This window comes from Aulonocara stuartgranti, assembly GCF_965226115.1.
Source record: "Aulonocara stuartgranti genome assembly, chromosome: 6".
Lineage (NCBI taxonomy): Eukaryota > Metazoa > Chordata > Actinopteri > Cichliformes > Cichlidae > Aulonocara > Aulonocara stuartgranti.
In genome coordinates this window covers 37,763,830-37,783,263 of record NC_138944.1, presented here as the reverse complement: position 1 = coordinate 37,783,263, position 19,434 = coordinate 37,763,830, and the positions used below count along the sequence as shown (strand labels likewise).

Here is a 19,434-nt window from a genome sequence, read left to right as displayed (position 1 = left end):
TGGTTTTCCTCCAAACATGGTGCTTGGCATTCAGGCAAAAGAGTTCAATCTTTATTTCATCAGACCAGAGAATTTTTTTTCATAATCCTTCAGATGCCTTTTGGAAATTATATGCAGGATGTAATGTGCCTTTTACTGAGGAGTGGCTTCTGTCTGGCCTGGATGGATCCCACTTTGCTCGTTGGGACTTTCAGTGAAATAGTTCTATACCCTTCCCCGGATCTGTGCCTTGATAGAATCCTGTCTTGGAGGTCTATAGACAATCAATCCAACTTCATGAACTTTATGATTTAATTAAGTTTTGGACTGCCTGTCGTCAGCACAGAGACAGATTAAACAGGCTAGCAGACTTTAATCCACACATCAGTAAAGATAAGTCATAGACAGGTACAGGTTTGAGAAAATGACTGAATGCAAGAGAGACAAGCAACTACTTCAGATGCAAGTTTATTTTTTATGAGTAGCCACTTTCATGGCAGAGGACTGGACTGGTGTAAAATGGGTGTAGCAAAAGAATTATTGAGAAATAAGTCACATAATAATTTGATTTGTAAGATTGTGATCAGCTGACCTGTCCTGGTACTGCAATATTAACAGCTCTTTGTTGGTTGAGCCAACTGAATTAAACAAAATATGAGCCGATGTTTCACTTGCTGCAACTTCTTGACAGTATAAAGCAAAGTATAAAGTATAAAAAAGTAAAATACTGAGTGAATCTAATGAGTGTTATCATCTTAAATGGAAATTGATATCATCTATTTAGAATAGAATAGAATAGAATAGAATAGAATAGCCTTTATTGTCATTGTACAGAGTACAACGAAATTGGAGTGCCACTCCCTTGGTGCAAGTTTCAATAATAAATATAAATGTAAAATATAAAAAGTACAAAAAAACAATTGTAAGTACTCAAACAATATTATGTACAATATATACAGGATAGCAGCATTAATATAATGACAGTATGAATAGAAGCATAGTATAATGACAGTGACGGTATGGAATAGGTTCAATTGTTTTTGTGCTTATTTACTACGGTGATAGCTCTGGGAAAGAAGCTATCCCTGAATCTGTTTGTCCTGGTTTTATGTGACCATACCATCGGCCTGACGGTAATAGTTCAAACAGTTGGTTGCTGGGGTGAGAGTGGTCCTTGATGATATTGCCAGCTCTGCTGAGGTACCGAGAGTTTGCAGTGACCTCCAGGCTGGGCAGAGAGCAGCCAGTGATCTTCTGGGCTGTGTTGATGACCCTCTGCAGTACTTTCCTGTCTGCAGCTGAGCACCCTGCATACCATGTTGTTATGCCGTACGTTAGGATGTTCTCTATGGTGGCTCTGTAAAATGTCACCAGCAGCCTCTCCTCCAGGTTGTTCCTCCTGAGCACTCTCAGAAAGTGGAGACGCTGCTGGGCCTTTTTAACCACCACCGTGGTATTTGCAGTCCAGGAGAGGTCATCAGAGATCTGCACGCCCAGAAACATCATGGAGTGTACCCTCTCCACACAGCTCCCGTGAATGTAAAGTGGGGCCGTGTCTGCTCTGCCCTTCCTGAAGTCCAAGATAAGTTCTTTAGTTTTCGTGGTGTTCAGTTGGAGGTTGTTAACTGAACACCACTCAGTCAGTCTGTTGACCTCATCTCTGTAGTCCGACTCATCCCCCCTTGAGTCGGACTACAGAGATGAGGCCAACAGACTGCCTGAGCAACAGACTGACTTTACAAGCAAAGTTTGAATAAGAATATGTTTTTGGGTTTTACTTTTTTTTTTGCAGGATATTTTACAAAAACATTGTTCAGGAACACGTCATGTATAAGTAAAAAAAAGATTTAAAAACTTTAAAATGATTTATATGACAGTAGGATTTAAAATGCCACTTGCTAAGCCGTCCTTAACTTTAAAATAATTACTCATCATCTTCTCCTGTCCTCCTTTTTCTGTCTTCATTCATACATCTATGTGGCACATTAATGTTTTTATTTTATTTACCTTTTTATTTATAGAACAATTGCACATTAACCCCGAACCATGAAATAATTGCCAAAAATGCAATTTTTTTTTCAAACTGGAGATTTTCTTTAAAAAATTAAATCAATTTGCATATATGAGTTTTAATTGGTGTCATTTTTGCTACAGCCTTTTTGAAATAGAGATCTCAAAAGTCAAGCATCAAAAAACATGATAGACTTGGCGTTACAGCTAACTGACCCATTTAGTGACAAATTGTAAAGAAGCTGTGCATTTGAAAAGATCTCACCAACAAAAAGGGAAATAAAGAAGAAAATTATGTTTATATTTGCTCTTCTTCTACAGCTAGCCGCTGACGTACTGCAACTTTACATCTGCACCATGAAGAGTCCACAGGTGAAGGAACCACTACAACATGAATGAGAAGGATGTTTCTGGGCTGTCAGCGTGTTGTGATATGTCATTATATTCTTATTAGTGAGCAAGTATTTTCATGCTCTCACTGAAAGTAACGCCATGATTCTCACAAAAAATAAACTCATCTGAAAGTAATATGCACTCATTTGAAGATGCTGCACATTAAAAAGTAAATTCATTAAAAAGATCTGTTAAAAAAAACAACAACTTACATTGTGCTTTTAAAAAATGATTTTCCATTTCAATTTTAAAGGATTTCACACATTAAATGTGATCATCTACAGAAACCTACTTAAGAAATGGATGATGTACTGGCTGAATTTTTTTGTTCCAATTTTGTACAAGTAAACTACACAATCAGAGGTCATTAAGCTCATTGCATTTCTTCTTTTTTTTTAAACATTTATTTATTGGTTTTAACCGGTTTTACACGGTGCACCGTGAGCAAAAAAAAAAAAAAAATTAAAAAAAAAATAAAATAAATAAATAAATAAATAAATATATATATATATAAATTAAATAAATAAAATAATAAATGAAAAATAATAAAGTAAAAGTAAAATAAAATAAATAAATACAAACAAAACCACAACAACAACAGAAACAACATAATAATAGAAACAAAAACAAAGCAAACCATAACAAAAGGGAAGGACAGATATACAAATCAAGTTAGAGTTTCAGGCTGTTAAGTCCACAGTGTATACGTTGCAGCTCTCCAGAAAGTTGTAGTATTTAGACCATAGCGCCCAAAACTTGTCCAGTTTATTCCTTAATGTATAAGTTATTTTCTCCATAGATAGTATAGATGTCAGTCCATTAAGCCATTGAGATAATCCACATATTTTTTGATTTTTCCAACACATAGCAATACAGCGCTTGGCTTCCAAAAGTCCAATCGTTAACAGAGCTCTATTGTTTGCAGCAGGTACAAAATTATTCGGGTATATATTTAAAATACATATTTTAGGATGAAGTGGAATCACATCACCAATGATTTGACTCAACAGATTTATTACCTTTTCCCAAAAGATTTTCACATGTGGACACTCCCATATACAGTGAAATAAAGTGCCCCTGTCCACTCCACACTTAATACAGGTGTCTGGGATGTTTGAGTTAAAATGATGCATTTTTGACGGAGTAATATGTTGTCTTGTTAACCATTTATATTGAAGTAGCACATTAATTGTCTGACTCTGGGCCAAGGAGCATGATTTATACCACTCATCATCAGATATGTTCATTTGCAAATCATTCCTCCAAGCCTCTAAAATAGACTGTGTTGATTCTTTGGAATTTTCCATAAATAATTTGTTCAATGCAGAAGCTTGGCCTCTCCCATTTAGATGCTTTATAACTGTGTTCTCTAGAGAGGAGTAGGTGGGGATTTCTAAGCTGTTACCTTGTGTGGTTAAGATAAAATTTCTTAATTGAAGAAATTAAAAAAAATGTTTGACAGGAATAGAAAAAGTACTTCTAAGTTGTTCGAAAGACATAAGAGTATTATTCCTAAATATATCAGACACTTTTCTTATACCTTGATCGAACCAAAATTTAAAACCTGCATCCGCCCTACCAGGAAGAAAGTTGTTATTTCCAAATATCGGAGTAAACCTATCATTACATTTCTGGATCTGTAAGACTTGTAGAAATATGAGCAAGAACAAAATTGCGACTTTGCTTAGACATCACTGTGTATCACACCCTCCCTGTAGCTGCAGGTAAGTCTACTCATAGAACTATAATAAAAATATGTGATTTTACTGAATACTATAAAAGCTAAATGACTGGTAGAAGGCGTCATGTGGATCAAACTATATGAAACATCCAATTTTGACTAAATGAAAACATGTCAGTAAACCATTTGATATGATTCTTATTTCTCAGTGTGACCCTTTGGAAAATAAATTCGGCACCCCTGCACTCAGGAAAGCTGACAACTTGTGCATCTCTTTTGCACCATTTTGATGTGTAAACATGGGCAATTTGAACAAAATAAAGTTTATTTAAACTTCATTTACCTTACCTTTACCTTTAAACTAACTTAGCGCATCGTGTAATCTGTTCTAGACAAGACTGACACAACTCTCTAACCCATACGTCTCAGATTTGAATAATAAAGCCATCAACTGGAATATGAAAGAATAGTTTCAAATGCAAGTGAGTCATTTTTCCTCTGTAGGCTCTGTGTTTAAAAAAATGCATACAGCTGTGATAAATTTCCTGACTCATGAAATCTGATTTTCTGATAAACTTTGAGGTTTACGCCCCCCCCACCCCAGTCAATCGTGCCTTGTAACACAAGACTCAACTTGGGCAGAGATCCCTTAATGAAGGATGGGTGCTTGAGTCACTTCTACTGTTGCAGACACAAAGTCTGAGTCATTATTTGAGAGAGCCAGAGAAATCGGGGGGGGGGGGCTCATCTTTGCCCCAGGACCCTGGGGCAGCTGTTATACAAGCTTGAGCAGTAGCGACAATGCAGCAATAGCAGCAGTGGTAATTTTATTCACTGCATCACTACTACACTGTAGTAGGAGTAGCAGGCACAGTAACTGTAATAATATTACTGTACACAGCGAGCTTATAGCTGCACTCCTGAGTACCTGAGTAGACCTATAAGCTTAAATGTTCATGTGGCCTGTCTGGGCCTGTCAGTGCTCGGCGCTGCAGCCTGAGCGGTCTGCTAATGGGAGGAGTGTTGCTCTTTGATGACCAATAGTAAGAGCTGTATGAGTGGAAGCAGCAGCCCAGCATGGACAGCAGCCTCTACAACAACATGTGGGTGTTGTGACAGAAACAGAGAGCACGCCAAGAAGTACTCCCCAAACTGATAATGGCACAGCCATGAATGATCTCATAGAAAATGTTTTCATATATTGTGTGTCGCCTTTAGCAACATGTATTTTTTCTAGAAGGGAGAGCATAAATTTCTCCTTCTCTCTCTCTCTAAACTTTATACAGCAATTAAACAAAAGGGTGAAAGCATTTCCACAATAGGGCACATCTACATCTACTGCACAGCAGTTTATCTACTGGGGTTATAAAAATGTTGGGGGTGGGGGCTCTAATTATCCCATGCTCTTTCATAGATTTCTTTATATCAGCGTGACAGATGAACTCATGTTTTGTTTTATTCCCACAGAGACTAGCTTAGACACGTTTAAGACCAGCTCCCAAAATCTGAAACTTGTATAAAATGAGCAGCTTTAGAGGAAGCCGCAGCTTTGTGTCACACTGTCAGCTTACTTGTAGTGCAAAACCCTGTTAATGTGACACAAACATCACTTTGCACACTCCTGCGATGCACTGCAGGATGGAGAGATATGAAGTAAAGGGACAGGTGAAATAAATGCCTCATATTTGAGCTGCTTTTCTAGAACTCAGTAAAAGACAACAAAACAAAGAGGACAAATGAAGGTATAGTTTTCTTGAGGTTCTAGTGATACTTTAAAAACCCTTTTGTTCATGATGAAGCAGACTTGTTTCTCTTCAGAGTGCAGATTCCAAATGTTGATACTCATAAAGTTGTTGGTAATGATTCACCACTGTCTCGAGTGTGGATTTACTCCCACAGAGTGTCAGCATGTCTGAGTATATCTTTAGGGCACGCAAAAGATGTTTAATCTTCAGTTCGTGTTTGGCCAGTGTCCTTAGTAGAGCTGTAAAACCAATTATACCTTATTGTAACTGCTGTGAGAGGTTAGATTAAAGCATTAAATCAAGTCATGCAGACGTATCGTTGTTATTTAGGTTTGAAAGTTCTCCAAACTCAGACCTTGGCAGAAAAAAAATAACTCAGAGAGACTCTACAAATCAGAGTTGAAAAATCAAACATATTAACACATGCAGGGTGTGTTGCAAACACACTGATGACTGGTGTGTTTGCTCAGCCAGAGTCAGAGCAGCTGCAGCTAACTGTGTGCTGTAAACAAATCAGTAAGCAAACATATGGGCCAAATTAAAAAGAAAACTGTGACACAAGTGTGTGTGTGTGTGTGTGTGTGTGTGTGTGTGTGTGTGTGTGTGTGTGTGTGTGTGTGTGTGTGTGTGTGTGTGTGTGTTGAAATGGCTCATTTTACTGTCAGTTACCACCACTGATGCATTAGAAGCTGAAAAAATCGGTTCACATTGGTACAGCTAAAAATAGCTCCTGGATACTGCAGCGTATTATCATTATTAGCGGTAAAATTTGATTAAATTTACAAGCCACTAAAATGTTTTAGTGATAAGTAGTTTTTTATCTGGGAGATTACAATTTTATAAACCATATTTTTATTATGTAAAGCATTTTATATTTTTATACATTAAACTGTCCAGCAGTGTACAGCAGTTCAGCTTAGCTACAACAACACAGCTCCTAAAGTTAATTAGTAATCCAACACTGTGTGTATACGATGCTAAAACTATTACTTTTATACTTTTATATATTTTTTAAATTTGTAATACAGCCAAAACTTTTCTAAAGAAAAAAATTAATGTGGAAGTTTTATGTTAGTTTATGTTACAGAAAGGTTTTATTTATGTATTTTTTACCGTAATATTACTATATTAATTTGAGGTAAGGCGCCAATATTTAATGGGCACTATGTAGCCAGATTTGTTTTTTGTTTTTTTTATTTAGCAATTACAAATATGTCTACAGATATGTAGACACGGATATGTCTAAGTCATTATTGAAAGCGTAGCGCTTTACTGAAAAAATGTGACAAATAGCTGCTATTGGCAGATACATAACTGTGTTCAATTAAATTCTGCTGAAGTGGAACCAAAACAACAAGAATAAAACAAACCGTTTCAATACCAATACTTTCAATAATAAAAACATCGAGTCTTAAAATTTGATTTTGTAGTTTGTAACATTAGATCGACTCTTAAGTGAGAAACCAGAATGCGCATTGGTTTGTCAGGCCCAGGGTAAGACCTGGAACACTTAGTTAACGCAGTAGTATGAAATAACCTTAGTTAACCAGTTGTACTACCAGACATACTACTTTCTATTTTCATATAAAAATATTTCTATAATAGACAAATAACGGAAATGTTTTCGTTTTATTTTATTCTATTAATAGTTAAAGCTGAATAAATGAATGTTTTTAAGATTTTTATCATTTGAGTGCTCTTATTTATTCTGTTGTGTTTTTCCCCAAGTTATTATTATTATTATTATTATTATTATTATTATTATTATTATTATTATTATTATTATTATTATTATTATTATTACTGTTGTTGTTGTTGTTTATTCACTTCCTCTTGACCTTGCAGATAGTTGTGTTTACCTGCTAGACGCCTCTCTGTCTCCCTTTTATTTGCCTCCATCAGTCTCTGTCCTGCGGGCCGGCAGCACTTCAGGGCGCAGAGCTTATCAGCTTTCTGTGTTTACCTCTCAATTAATCCCCATTAGTACGGGAGAAGGCATTAAGGCCGCTCTGGTGGCCTCTAATGTTGTTTTGTCCCAAACAGGAGATGGGCTGGTTAACAGCTTAGACGGACAGATCTCAATCTGAGCACAAAGCCGGACAGTCTAGCAGGGAAGAAGCGTGAGAGACGCACCGATCACCAACAACGATAATTATACTGATATTGGCTGTGTCTGTTCTTATTAACGCAGCAGTTACTTTAGGACAGTTATACAGATTTTAATTAAATTCAGTGACGCAGTGTGTGTGTGTGTGTGTGTGTGTGTGTGTGTGTGTGCGCGCGCGCGCGCGCGGACATAAAGTACGCTCAACTTATTTCGAAATTTAGATATTACTGACTCACTGAACCCGTGCCCCAGGGCAGCTGTGGCTACAACTGTAGCTTGCCTCCACCAGTGTATGAATGTGAGAGTGAATGAATAGTGGTATTGTAAAGCGCTTTGGGTGCCTTGAAAAGCGCTATATCAATCCAATCCATTATTATTATTATTATTATTATTTCACACAGTAACGCACAAGTGAGGTTTCGGTGTGAGACGCTCTAGTAAACGTAGCTCCCGGTGTTTGCTCTCAATGTTGGCTACGGTCTCCCATTAGGACACGAGTGTGTGGGTGTAATTACACAAGAATGGGTTTGGGAAACAATTGTTCTCAGGCCGGAGGAACAATTACTCGCAGGGGAAAAACAGCAATTGATGCTTTCCCTCCCTAATTTTCTCATAACTTCCCTCATCATTTATCTTCTTAAGAATTATTTTAGCAAATAGCTGGACAGATTTTTCGTCCCATAAACGACAAAACACAGGTTTGAGACGAGCTTGGTCCTCAAATTATGCCCAGTGCCTGTTTTTGGTCCTCACTTGTGCGTAACGCTCGATTAAGAGCCAGCGAAAAGGAATTCTTCTCACCAAATCACCAACCAGCCAAACTGTCAATGTTGTTATTTTGGTACACCTCTGAATATCAGCTTATAGTTGTTCTTATAAAATATCAGAAATTGGTGAACTGAAATGAATCTACAAAACTTTTCGGAATCTTAGGGGGCATCTTCGCTATTTGAGTATTTTCCGCTTTATTTGTATTGTGTTTTAGAATTTTTACATTTACTACGTAGGAAGAAACAACTGATTATCAAATATGAGAAATTTGGGTTGGAAAATATTCCCAAACTGCTGTCCATTCATTTTAAGTCAGTAACCTTTTTTGACACTGGACTAAACTCTGACCAATCGAAAATAAAACAATAAAACAATAAAATAAAATAAAAAATACTTTTGTAGCTTTATTTCATAGTTGAATCAACAACGGACCATTCCAGGGAAATATTCTGATTTTGTACCCTTCGAAATAAGAACCTTGGATCCTTGGCCTGCGCGAAAAATATTAAAATATCCATGTGTCAACTTTTCTTTCACTAATGCGCAAAGGTCTTCTGAAATCTATTGAATGTGATTTCTTTCTGTGATATTGTATAATTACTTGTGTTAATAGATCCATAAATATATGTATTCAGAAGATTTTTCTTTCTGAGTTTGGACTGTTACCTGTGAGAATGAGCTGAAATAACACCCTCATACTGAAATAATAGGCTGCACTGCAGCCTCACCGGGCTCACCCCCTTAAAATTCTCCAGTCCATTTTCCTCCTCGGGATAAATGGTGAAACTTGTAGCAATAATACCCTCTTCTTTCACACAAACGCCTCCCCGCTGCCATCACCTCGAGCCCGGCTGCCCCCGAAGCCTCACGGCTGGGGATCTCGGAGAGCCTTTCTCCGCGAACAAAAAAAGCCTCCTGAAGGGGAACAAAAGTGACCACATTTTTCCTCCATGTCCCCTTCTCCGCGCAGAATAACCCGCTGCCTGTCGCTCAAATGGGAATATTAGGACGTCAATCTCACGGCCCCTGTGCGCTTTTGTCTTTGCTGAGTGCCAAGCTCTGCCTACCACACACCTTTTGTCCGACAATCCAATAAGAGCCATTATTCTCGCTCCCTAGCCCGGCTGCAGCTCGCTCTTCGGGTATTTTAGGTGCTTAATCGCGTCCTTTTAAGGACCTCAAATGGAGAATAACTTCCTCCTTTCACGTCGCCTTGCACCGGGACAAAGAGTTCCTGTGTCCTAGCTTCTACCAGGACCTGTGTTTATGAGCAAAATCTGCCACCACGAATCAGATTCACTAATATTCACCATCTGATTCACTGTTACACCGTATGGAGGCAAATATATACAATCAACAATATTTCTTTGCAAATTTAGGGGAAGATAGGATTTCATTTTCTTCTCTGTGATGTATTTTGGTATTATAATAATCGTTCTTTCTCAAATTTAGCACATACAATAAGATTATTATGCTTCTGTGCGGATACAGAATCAAAACGCACTTTCTTTAATCTCTTGGGTTTATTTGTATAGATGTGAAATAGACTAAAACAATTCTCTGTTGAACAAAAAAAACATTTTAAAGCAGTTCAGTCTCTCCATAACCTAAAAATATAAACGACAAAAACAATCGTTAAAAAACAGTCTTTTTCAGTTCAATTAAGGAGAAATGCGCAAACTTGTGCGTAACTTCCCCTCCGTGCTTCAGTGCCGAACTAGAGCACCAACAAATATTGGACCACAGAAAAAAAATTCACCCAAGCCAGTTCTGTTCAGAAATTCGACAACCAGCAAATTACGGAAACTAATTTTCTCTATAATTCTCCAAATATCCGGAAAAGTGAATCCAAACGCGCATCCGTTATAAGCAATACTGTATTCTGGCTGTATTTTGACCAGGTTAATACACACTTCTAAAGGAAAGAATGTGGGTTGAAAAACTCCGTTTTAAAAAAAGATACTGGTTCTGTTTTGGTGAGGCTACCAGGCCCTGATCCCCTGCAGCGAGCCCTGACAAGATGTGACCGCTGTCCCTTGGTGTGTTTGAGCCTGTGGGGAGCTGCCGAGGCCGCTCACGTTTCCCAAGTTCATGTTCATGAAGGCGTTGGGGGTGCCGGAGGGAGGAAGGGCGGGGATACTGGTGTAGGTGCAGCTGTAGTTGGTGTTATACGCCGGGCTGTTGTACGTGTAGGCCGGGTATCCGTTATAGCCGTACGGATTGGATCCGTACGGAGCAGTAGCCGCGGCGGCATAGCTCTGCGCTCCTCCCAGACATGGCTTCCCATCCCGAACCAGCACCGGCACGGCCACGCGCCTCGGCGGCGGAGGATGATGCTGCCCCGTCGCTTCCAGAGACTTGTCTTGCCGCTGCCGTTTGCACTTGTAGCGGCGGTTCTGAAACCAGATCTTCACCTGGTTAGAAGTGAGTTTGAGGGTGGTCGCCAGGTGCTCTCGCTCCGGGGCGGACAGGTAGCGCTGCTGCTTGAAGCGCCTCTCCAGCTCGAAGACCTGCGCCTGGGAGAAAAGCACTCTGGGTCTCCGCCGGCTCCTCTGCTTCTGCACCGGCCTCTCCGTGTCGCCCTGCCCGCCCTCGGCTGCTTCCTCCCGGGACACCAGCCCGCAGTTTTCTGGGCAGGTTGGGAAATTCACAGAAGTATGAAGTTAATATCTCTTTAAGAAAACACGGTAATCATGTCTCCCAATTGTGGCATTTGTTTTAATCCTCACTCAATAAAGTATTGAACTGAAGCCACAGGCCCGTCAGTACCTGTCAGCTTCACGAGAACCTGTCACCGCAGAGACAACACTCCACTGCAGCTCAAGCTTTTAGCCAGGGCGCACAATTCAAAGATAAAACACGCAACGCCGGAATGGACTAATTATAGTTGGTTTATTTATTCATTTATTTTTAACACTTCTGAACTTAGAAGGATGCAAGTCACCTACCTGCTAATTCTGTCAACAGTTTATGTCTGATGAATAATTGTGTGAACTCTGTAGAGAGGAGCCGAAGTCGCCGTGTCCGCCTGTGTTTATTAGCGCTACTTGTCGGTGTCACTTCTTTTACAAGCCTCTTTAAACTAATTGTCGGTTTATGGTCCAGACAGCATAACAGACTCCAAATAACAGGCAAGCGACTGAACCACTAGAAAGTGTTTGACATCTCCAGACTTTACTGGATTCGTCTCAGGGCTTCTGACTTCCACCATTTGGAAGCTCTTTATTGGAATAATGCCCGGCGTGTGTGCAGACGGAAGAGCCGGGCAGAGACAAGAGGCCCCAGAAAGCCGCGTAACCCAAATTATGTTCCACGTATTTTATTAAGTATTTTTTGCACGTATTATCTTTTGATTTTTCCGCCGGGTGTCATCTTTAAGGTCACGCGTATATTATTTAGAACATTTCACAAACTATGTTATGTTTTCTCACGTGGCTCACATTAAATTTAAAGTCTCTTGGTATTAAATTTGATAATGAGCCATACAACTGTGACCAGATCAGTTACAAAGAAAGTGCTGTGTGAAAGTTGATGTTAACATTAGAGGCATTTTTACTATTTGCTGTTTGGTTGGGTTACAGGTCACTGAGTTTGTGGTAAACATGTAAAGCATTCTGCGGGCACTGAAAATTTGACATATTAAAGGTTTAATCCGCTTTGCTCTTTCGTCCTTTATACTGTGAATATTTCTGTTTTTTTTTAAAGGCCTGTTGAAATTTTTTAAAATACTTTTACGCGCGTCTTTTGCCTTTTCGTGCAGTTTTTACAACAGCAGCTCGAGTTTGTACTCACTGCTTTCCTGCTCCTCCAGCTCGGCGGCCTCCAACTTGGCTCCCTGCAAGCCGGGATGCACGTACATGTCCGGAGATAGGCTGGTGTCCCCCCGTTCTTCCTCCCGCACTGCAAGCGCGCTGAGGTAAGCCAGGTTGTCTTCTCCGTCCGAGAAGGAAGGGCTGTCCCGGGCTCCGGCGAGCATGCAGGACGGCGCGGTTTGGAAATGCTGCTGCTGCTGGGGAGGAGAGCGGGACAAGTGCTGCTGGGTATGGATTCGGTGCGTGAGCTCCAGGGTTCCGGACTGCTGCTGTTGCTGTTGTTGTTGCTGCTGCTCCAGCTTCAGGATATCCTTGACAGAAAACGGCGTGGAGGTGAGCGGGCTCTGCAGCATCATGTCATCCAGCTCCTGCTCTGCAGCATCGAGGAAATGAAGCCCTCCGAGTAACATGCACTCCCCTTCGCCTTTTCCCACTTTTTTCTCTAGCAAATAATTGAGCGTAAAAGCCCCTTGTTTGGCAATCGGAGGTGCGTTAAGCCTCTGAAATCCCTCATCGCCATAAATCGCACGAAAACACGGGTATTAGTCCGGGGTTTGTCCATGCAAATGTCTTGCCTGACAGATATAATATCGGGCTTTGTGAGTGAAGTTTGGACCGGGGAGGGGAAGGAGCACCTCTGCCTCTTCTGGTATCAGGGGGAGGGGTGTGTGTGAAATGGAAAGTCCGTGAAGGCTGGAAGAGAAACGTTTGGGAATTAGAGAGAGAGGAGGGAGGGGCATAGGTGACGCGTTTGCACGGACTGGTTATGTATTTTGAACGCGGTGAACTAAGAATTGTACTGACAATACTCGTCCACTGCCCGGTTCCTTCATGTTTCTGTACATCTTGGGGACAGTCCCAACAGGACTTAAAATCTGGTACTTTCCACCAATTGCTCTATAGAGCTGAAGAGGCTTCTCGGATGAGAGATGAAACGTAGTCAAGAAACTTAAAGAAGTCCAGACGCTTTGTTTTTCCAAGCTCCTTAGATTGTACTTAAATTAGTTTCCCCACTTTTTACGCACTCATTTAGCTCCAAGAAGCACAGAAACAGCCCTGCAAATAGCTGGCCCTATACGTTTATTATTATATTTGAATCTAATGTACAGAGTTATTTTTAAATTATTATTGTTATTTTACACTGGTTATACCCCCGGGGTCCTTGTAGTTTTGTGTGGCCCTTGGTTTTTGTGCCAATCCGTGTGCTCTTTTCAGAGGCTAACAGTTCGTGTCGGCGGTGATACGTCAAGGTCAGGTTAAGAGTTCCTGCCTTGTAGATGAAGTGTAACTGAGTTGACTAATAGTAGAAGTTTCTCTGAAAATCATTACCCAAAATAATAAACGACAATTTTTAGCGCCAGGAGACATTTTCACAGCCAAAATGTGGAACAAAGGTGGCTTTAAAATTGGCTTTTTTTTTTTTTGGCTTAAAAGTGGTCAAAAACAGCAGCCAGAAATAAAATATATATATGATGGAACACATAATGGTCAATATGTACAAACGTGTACTGTTTTTATTCTTTGAGACATTGACTGCGTTCAGTAAAGGCCGCTCGCTTCCGTCTCACAAAGCTCCAGATTTTCAAACCTTTACTCTGTTTTTTTTAGAGAAGCTGGACTGCACATCAGGGACGTGCGTAAAATACTCCAGAAAACTTCCCCGTTTCATGTAACAGCAGAGCAATAAAAGTGTCTGATGGCGCTTTAAACCTGCCACTCACTGCAGCTCCACTGAGGCGCAGATCCCCGCTGTTTACTGCACAACACGGAACTGCTATCATTTCTGTTCACTCTCAGAACTCTCAGCAGACTGTTGTGATGCCCGGTCTCTCTGCGCCTCTGCAGCCTCGTCTTCCAGCAGCTCTGCTCGGTGTCCCTCTGTCCTCTTTATCGCTGCTGTTGTATTAATAACCGCTCTGGGCCGATAAGCAGCCTCCCCGGGGCAATTAAAATTCCTCCAAGAAAACTGACTGACGTTTTTAGCCCGGCCTAATCTGCTCCTATCAGCTCCCCTTTCCGTTTTGCAGTGGGACCCCTCGCCTCATTCACCCCTCTCCCTCTGGTCCTCCTGCGAGTTTTTCCTCTCTGGACACATGGCAGGTGGACGGCGCCTGGTAGCTGGACTCTTCACAAACAGCTGCGATATTAGAATTACTAAATCAGTGGCAATGCTTCTTTATTGAACCTGCCAACGTGCAGCATCAAAAATTATAGTTTCAAAGGATTCAAAATATCTACGTGACTCATTTTATTCAAGTAACTTTTTAAGACAGTTTTCAGCTGCATGTGTTGTTTCATGCACACACACAGTGGTATTCACTGTGGTATTCACAGTGAATACCACAGAAAAAGGTTGTTTGTAGTTCATTCTAATGGGAAAGCTTATTCTTCTTTGGAATCAGTAACGTGGAAGTTTGGAGTACGCCTGGGACAATCTGTCGGTCCAAAATGTAATCACACAGTTGAACACTGTGTCCTGGTGAAGTGGAGCTTTCACTGTTGGTTCTTACAGTCTGGGAAATAAAATTAATTTGGTGAAGACAATAATATATGTCCTTTTACTGGACTATTACGATACATCATAAGGACAAAGTCTAAACTCAGACATCACAAATTGATGACTAAACACAAAAATAAAAAAAATAAAAAAAAATAATTTCGGGCTCACATGTCTGTGTGTTTGTGTTGTGTGGACACTTCTGATCATCCATGTACACAAAAAGTGGGCAATTAATTTTCCCAAAGGGCCACATGAGTGACTGGGACTGCTGCAGAGGGTTGAACTCACTTTTATTTTTGACCTTACCTCTAGTGTGGCCCTCTTGGGGAAAATGAATGGTTCACTCCTGTAGACATACAGTAATTTTTGTCTATGTATTAACTTGCTTTATATGTGAAATGGGATTTAAATTTGGTAAACTATATGAAAAGAAGTTGCACATGCCAACACAACCACTCCGATATTTCCGATAAGTGTTGCAATCAAGAGCAAATTTATTAGAAAAGCTTTTTTCTAAACTCTAACATTTATCTCTCAGTTTTTTATTATCCCGTGTGGGCAAAACACACTGAGAGAAAGGGACATAAACAAATGTCCCAGGAGCAAAGTTTCCCTTCAGTTTCTGTTGTCTTCCTTCTGCAAAGACACTGAATAACACAATCCTGTTTTTCATATGTACTTTACAACAATTCAGAATGCATTTGTAGACTTTTATTAAGCTTTCTATGAGTCTTTACAGAACAAAGTGTAACATATCAAAAACTGCACAATCAAGATCTGAGAGGACTCCATCGATGAGCCTTATGGTCCCCGCGGGGGCCCCAAACATATGTTTTCACTATTTCTCTCTTACAGCAATGTAAGTATTTATTTATTTAAGTATTAGGATCAAAATTTGCAAATTTGTCTGAGATGTAAAAAAAAGAAAAACGTTGCTGTATTGCAGTTTATTTTATTATGTGAAATATACCTGCTGCTGTGCACATTGTCATAATTTCATAAGGTGAATAAGGTAAATGTAACACCAAACTAAACTAAACTAACAATGATCTTGTTTATGGCCACACACAGACCTGTGCTGCCTGTGTGTAACCCAGCAGATAGTAAATATCCTGCGGTGCAGCTCTATCTATGGAGCTAGAAACAGACAGATGTATGTGTGAATGTCCGTGTAGACACATCGGCAACTTTCTCTATTTCACTCTATGTCATCATCGAGCGCGTCCTCATAAAAAAGGGCCAAACAAAGCAGGATGGTGTTTAGACTGGCACGCGGCCGCCTCCATTTACTTTAAATAAGCATTAAATCCAAAGACGCCAGGCTGAGCACTCGGTTTCAGTGTAGCCAGAGCTCTAAAGTAGCTATTGGAAAGAAAATAAAACTTGTTCAAGTTAAGCGACTCGGGACATTTGGTTTTGGTTCTGAGGGCAAGCATTTTGAGAATGTGGTGCTCTTGGTGTTCTCAAAGGGTCTTCAGAGTGAGGAATTCTTTAACCGTGAACTATGCATGATCTCATTTTAGATTTAAAACTTGAAGCTGACTCTGTGGAACCACACTAAAGAAAGAAGAATCTAATGAAGCAAACAGGCTACATATTCAATCGCTCATAATCCAAATATCCATCACATTCAGTGTATAGTGCCACAGTTTCATGGCTGTTACCAGTTCCCACCCAACATAAAATGAATATCCTTTACTTTTTAAAAACAATTTCATGCCCCTGAGCATAAAAACAGTCTGATTGAAATGTTGCTCTTATTCAAATGAATCTACATCTGCACCGTGGAGATCACAGAGAGGCATGAGCTTTTTCGACTCTTTGAGCTTGTTGTTTTGCCAAGTAGCTGTTTTTAGGATACTAGCTGCTGCATACCATCTGCCCACTTAAACACGTTAAACGTTCTTGTCAGAAGCTGTGCAAGTGTTGGGAATTCTTCACTGTGCGTGTGGGTGTGTGTGAATTTTAGGGATCCTACATGTCCTCTGAGGTTTTGCAGTAAAGCTGGAGGAACGCCGCGAGTTCAGCTCTACAAACAGCAGCAACTCATTTTACTGTATCATGTCCATCTGGAGGGAGGAGGCTGTTGTGTTTGTGGTGCTGACAGACGTGGAAGGGAGACTGTGACCTTTCCGGGAGCTTCTGATTGGACTTTTATCTTTCACACAAACAGAGATAAGTCAGTTAGAATGTGGGTGAGTGAAGCTTATCAGAAGTTTGATGGGTTAAATTACTCGAATGTATCACTTTGCCTCCGTTTACTGAAAAAAACAAAATCATGTTTTCTTTGAAGATACTGATGGACTACTTGGTCATTTTGTTACTAGATCCTTCTCGATCTCTGCTCCAAGAGCTCATGCACTTGGTCACAGTCTTTTACGCTACTTGTACAAATTATACTTATAAGGCAATTTGTGTCTCCTTTCTTTTAAAATACCCTGTCAGCTACCACCACTTACAAAGCTACTAACAACATATTTTGCTTTGCGTTTCCTTGAAAATTGTAACTTGTTACGTCCCTGTTCTCCTGCAATTATGTTCTAAGTATGATTAGATACTAGAAACTAAATACTTAAATTTGAACATTTTCAGGGTGACATTTTGGAAAACAAACAGCAGAATATCCACAAAATCTGATGATGATCATGATTTTTTTTAATTGTTTTTATCATTCTAGCACCAAGGTCAAAGTTTAACTTATATTTTTCAGTTATAAGCCTATTTTATTTAATATTGTTACAGAACTCATAGTCACTTCAGGGAATTTGGGTTTGTTTTTTTTCTTTCCTTTTTTGTTTGAAGCCATAACTTTACAACTGGGACGTTAGTGAATTTAGTGAAATTTCTTCCCCCCCCCCCCCCCCACCCCCACCCCTCTGTATTATGAATGTAACAATAGGAAATGCTACACCTCTTGTCTTCTGTCTGTTTGCGGCCCTGCAGAGGCGCCAGGCGGCTCTGGATGGTTGGATGGAGAGAGAGAGAAGTGAGGGAGATAATCACCGCTTCAGAGCCATGCATTTGTGTGCTGTGTGTATGTGCGTGATAGAGAGCGAGCGCGTGTGTGCGTGCAATGTGTGTGTTTGGATGTAAAGGACAGCTCAGATAGTTGTCAGAAGGTTAAATGTGATGATGAAGGAGGGTCAGTCAGCTCCAGAAACAAACTTTATTAGGCAGTTAAAGGGCAATAACTGACACACACACACACACACACACACACACACACACACACGCGGACAGCTGTATACTATAAACACGACTCTGAAGTCGTATCATTTCTTCGATTCAGTGTTATGCGGACTAGATCGTGGCTCAAAGAGTTGGCAGCTCGTCTTGTAACCGGAAGGTTGCCGGTTCGGACAGTCTCGGTCGTTGAGTCCTTGGGAAAAACACTTCACCTGCCGCCTACTGGTGTTGGCCAGAGGGGCCGATGGCGCGATATGGCAGCCTCGTTACCTTTGTTTTGGAGGTAACGTGCGCCTCAGACTGAGAGAGCGCAGAAATTTACAGAGATGAAATAGAACTGAATAGAACAGAGTACACATTTCTACAGTTTTCAAGTGCAAAAAGATTTAAACCGAAAATCACAATTGCACAATCAGTTCAAATAAATAATAACGTGACAAACGAACCGAGTAATAATAAACATGTTCTTAAAAATTTTATTGTTATTTTTTTGTTTACAAGATATTTACCAGCGAATCTTTTGGCTTTGCTGTGTTTTATTCGTTTCCAGTTTCGGAAATGGGTCTTGGTTTAAAACCGTTTTTTCTTTGTTTTCTTTCTTTTCGTGAAATGACGCAGTAAGAATACATTCAGCCAAAAAAATGCATTTCTCGTCCGCATCACATGTTTTGTTCAGTTTGGCAGCGTGAAGAAAAGTCGTCCTTTATTTGGGTGGATCAACAAAATCAGCGAAAATGACGAAACTTAATGAAATATGTGTAAAAACAGAAAAATCATAATTGTGATACTTTTTAATGCTTTATGGTCTTACAGAAATTTGAATATTAGATCTTAATAAATCTCGATTGTCCTCACCTGTTAAAATGTCACCTTTACATTGTTTCTTACATTATAAGATCACTCTGTAAACGTCATTAAACTTTTGGGGATGTCCTATCCAGACAGCTCGATTAGGGGCTAAAACAACAGGAACAGGATCTTCATTTTGTTATAAGCTCGTACAAAAGTAATCAAAAGTAAACAGACAGAAACAAGTGTAAATCTTCGCAGACTGGACGTCGTGCGTAAAAGTTCGCGCGTCTTGGAGCCTGTAGCTTAAAAGCTGAGAGTGCATGCGCGTGCTCGCGTGTGCGTGCGTGTGTTTAGATAACAGAGGCCTGCAGCCAGTAATAGCTCCATTAGGCAGAGTTGGAAGACGCTATCTCAGTGATCCGTAACGTCTACCTCCGCCCTGCAGGACAGGACCAGCG

At 40.1% G+C, this 19,434-nt stretch overlaps 2 protein-coding genes across 2 annotated transcripts in view; one reads left to right on the top strand and one right to left on the bottom strand.

The window, feature by feature from the left end:
- Positions 1–19,434, top strand: part of LOC309708559 (piggyBac transposable element-derived protein 4-like) — a 209,237-nt gene that overhangs the window by 135,304 nt on the left and 54,499 nt on the right. The gene's annotated exons all lie outside the window — the stretch shown is intronic.
- On the bottom strand, positions 10,100–13,167 carry LOC309709275 (homeobox protein Nkx-2.3-like). The gene is made up of 2 exons (XM_082537831.1): positions 12,479–13,167; positions 10,100–11,315 (listed from the first exon to the last, which is right to left on the bottom strand). Exons 1-2 carry the CDS (start codon positions 12,906–12,908, stop codon positions 10,669–10,671), a joined length of 1,077 nt encoding a protein of 358 aa, XP_082393957.1. The 5' UTR covers positions 12,909–13,167; the 3' UTR covers positions 10,100–10,668.

Bases quoted from the DNA above. Each gene is read 5' to 3' on its own strand.
- LOC309709275 (XM_082537831.1), bottom strand. From the start codon at position 12,908: ATGTTACTCGGAGGGCTTCATTTCCTCGATGCTGCAGAGCAGGAGCTG. The intron at 11,316-12,478 runs GTGAGTACAAAC...CAACCTGCCCAG, and splicing joins GCTGGAGGAGCAGGAAAGCA to AAAACTGCGGGCTGGTGTCC.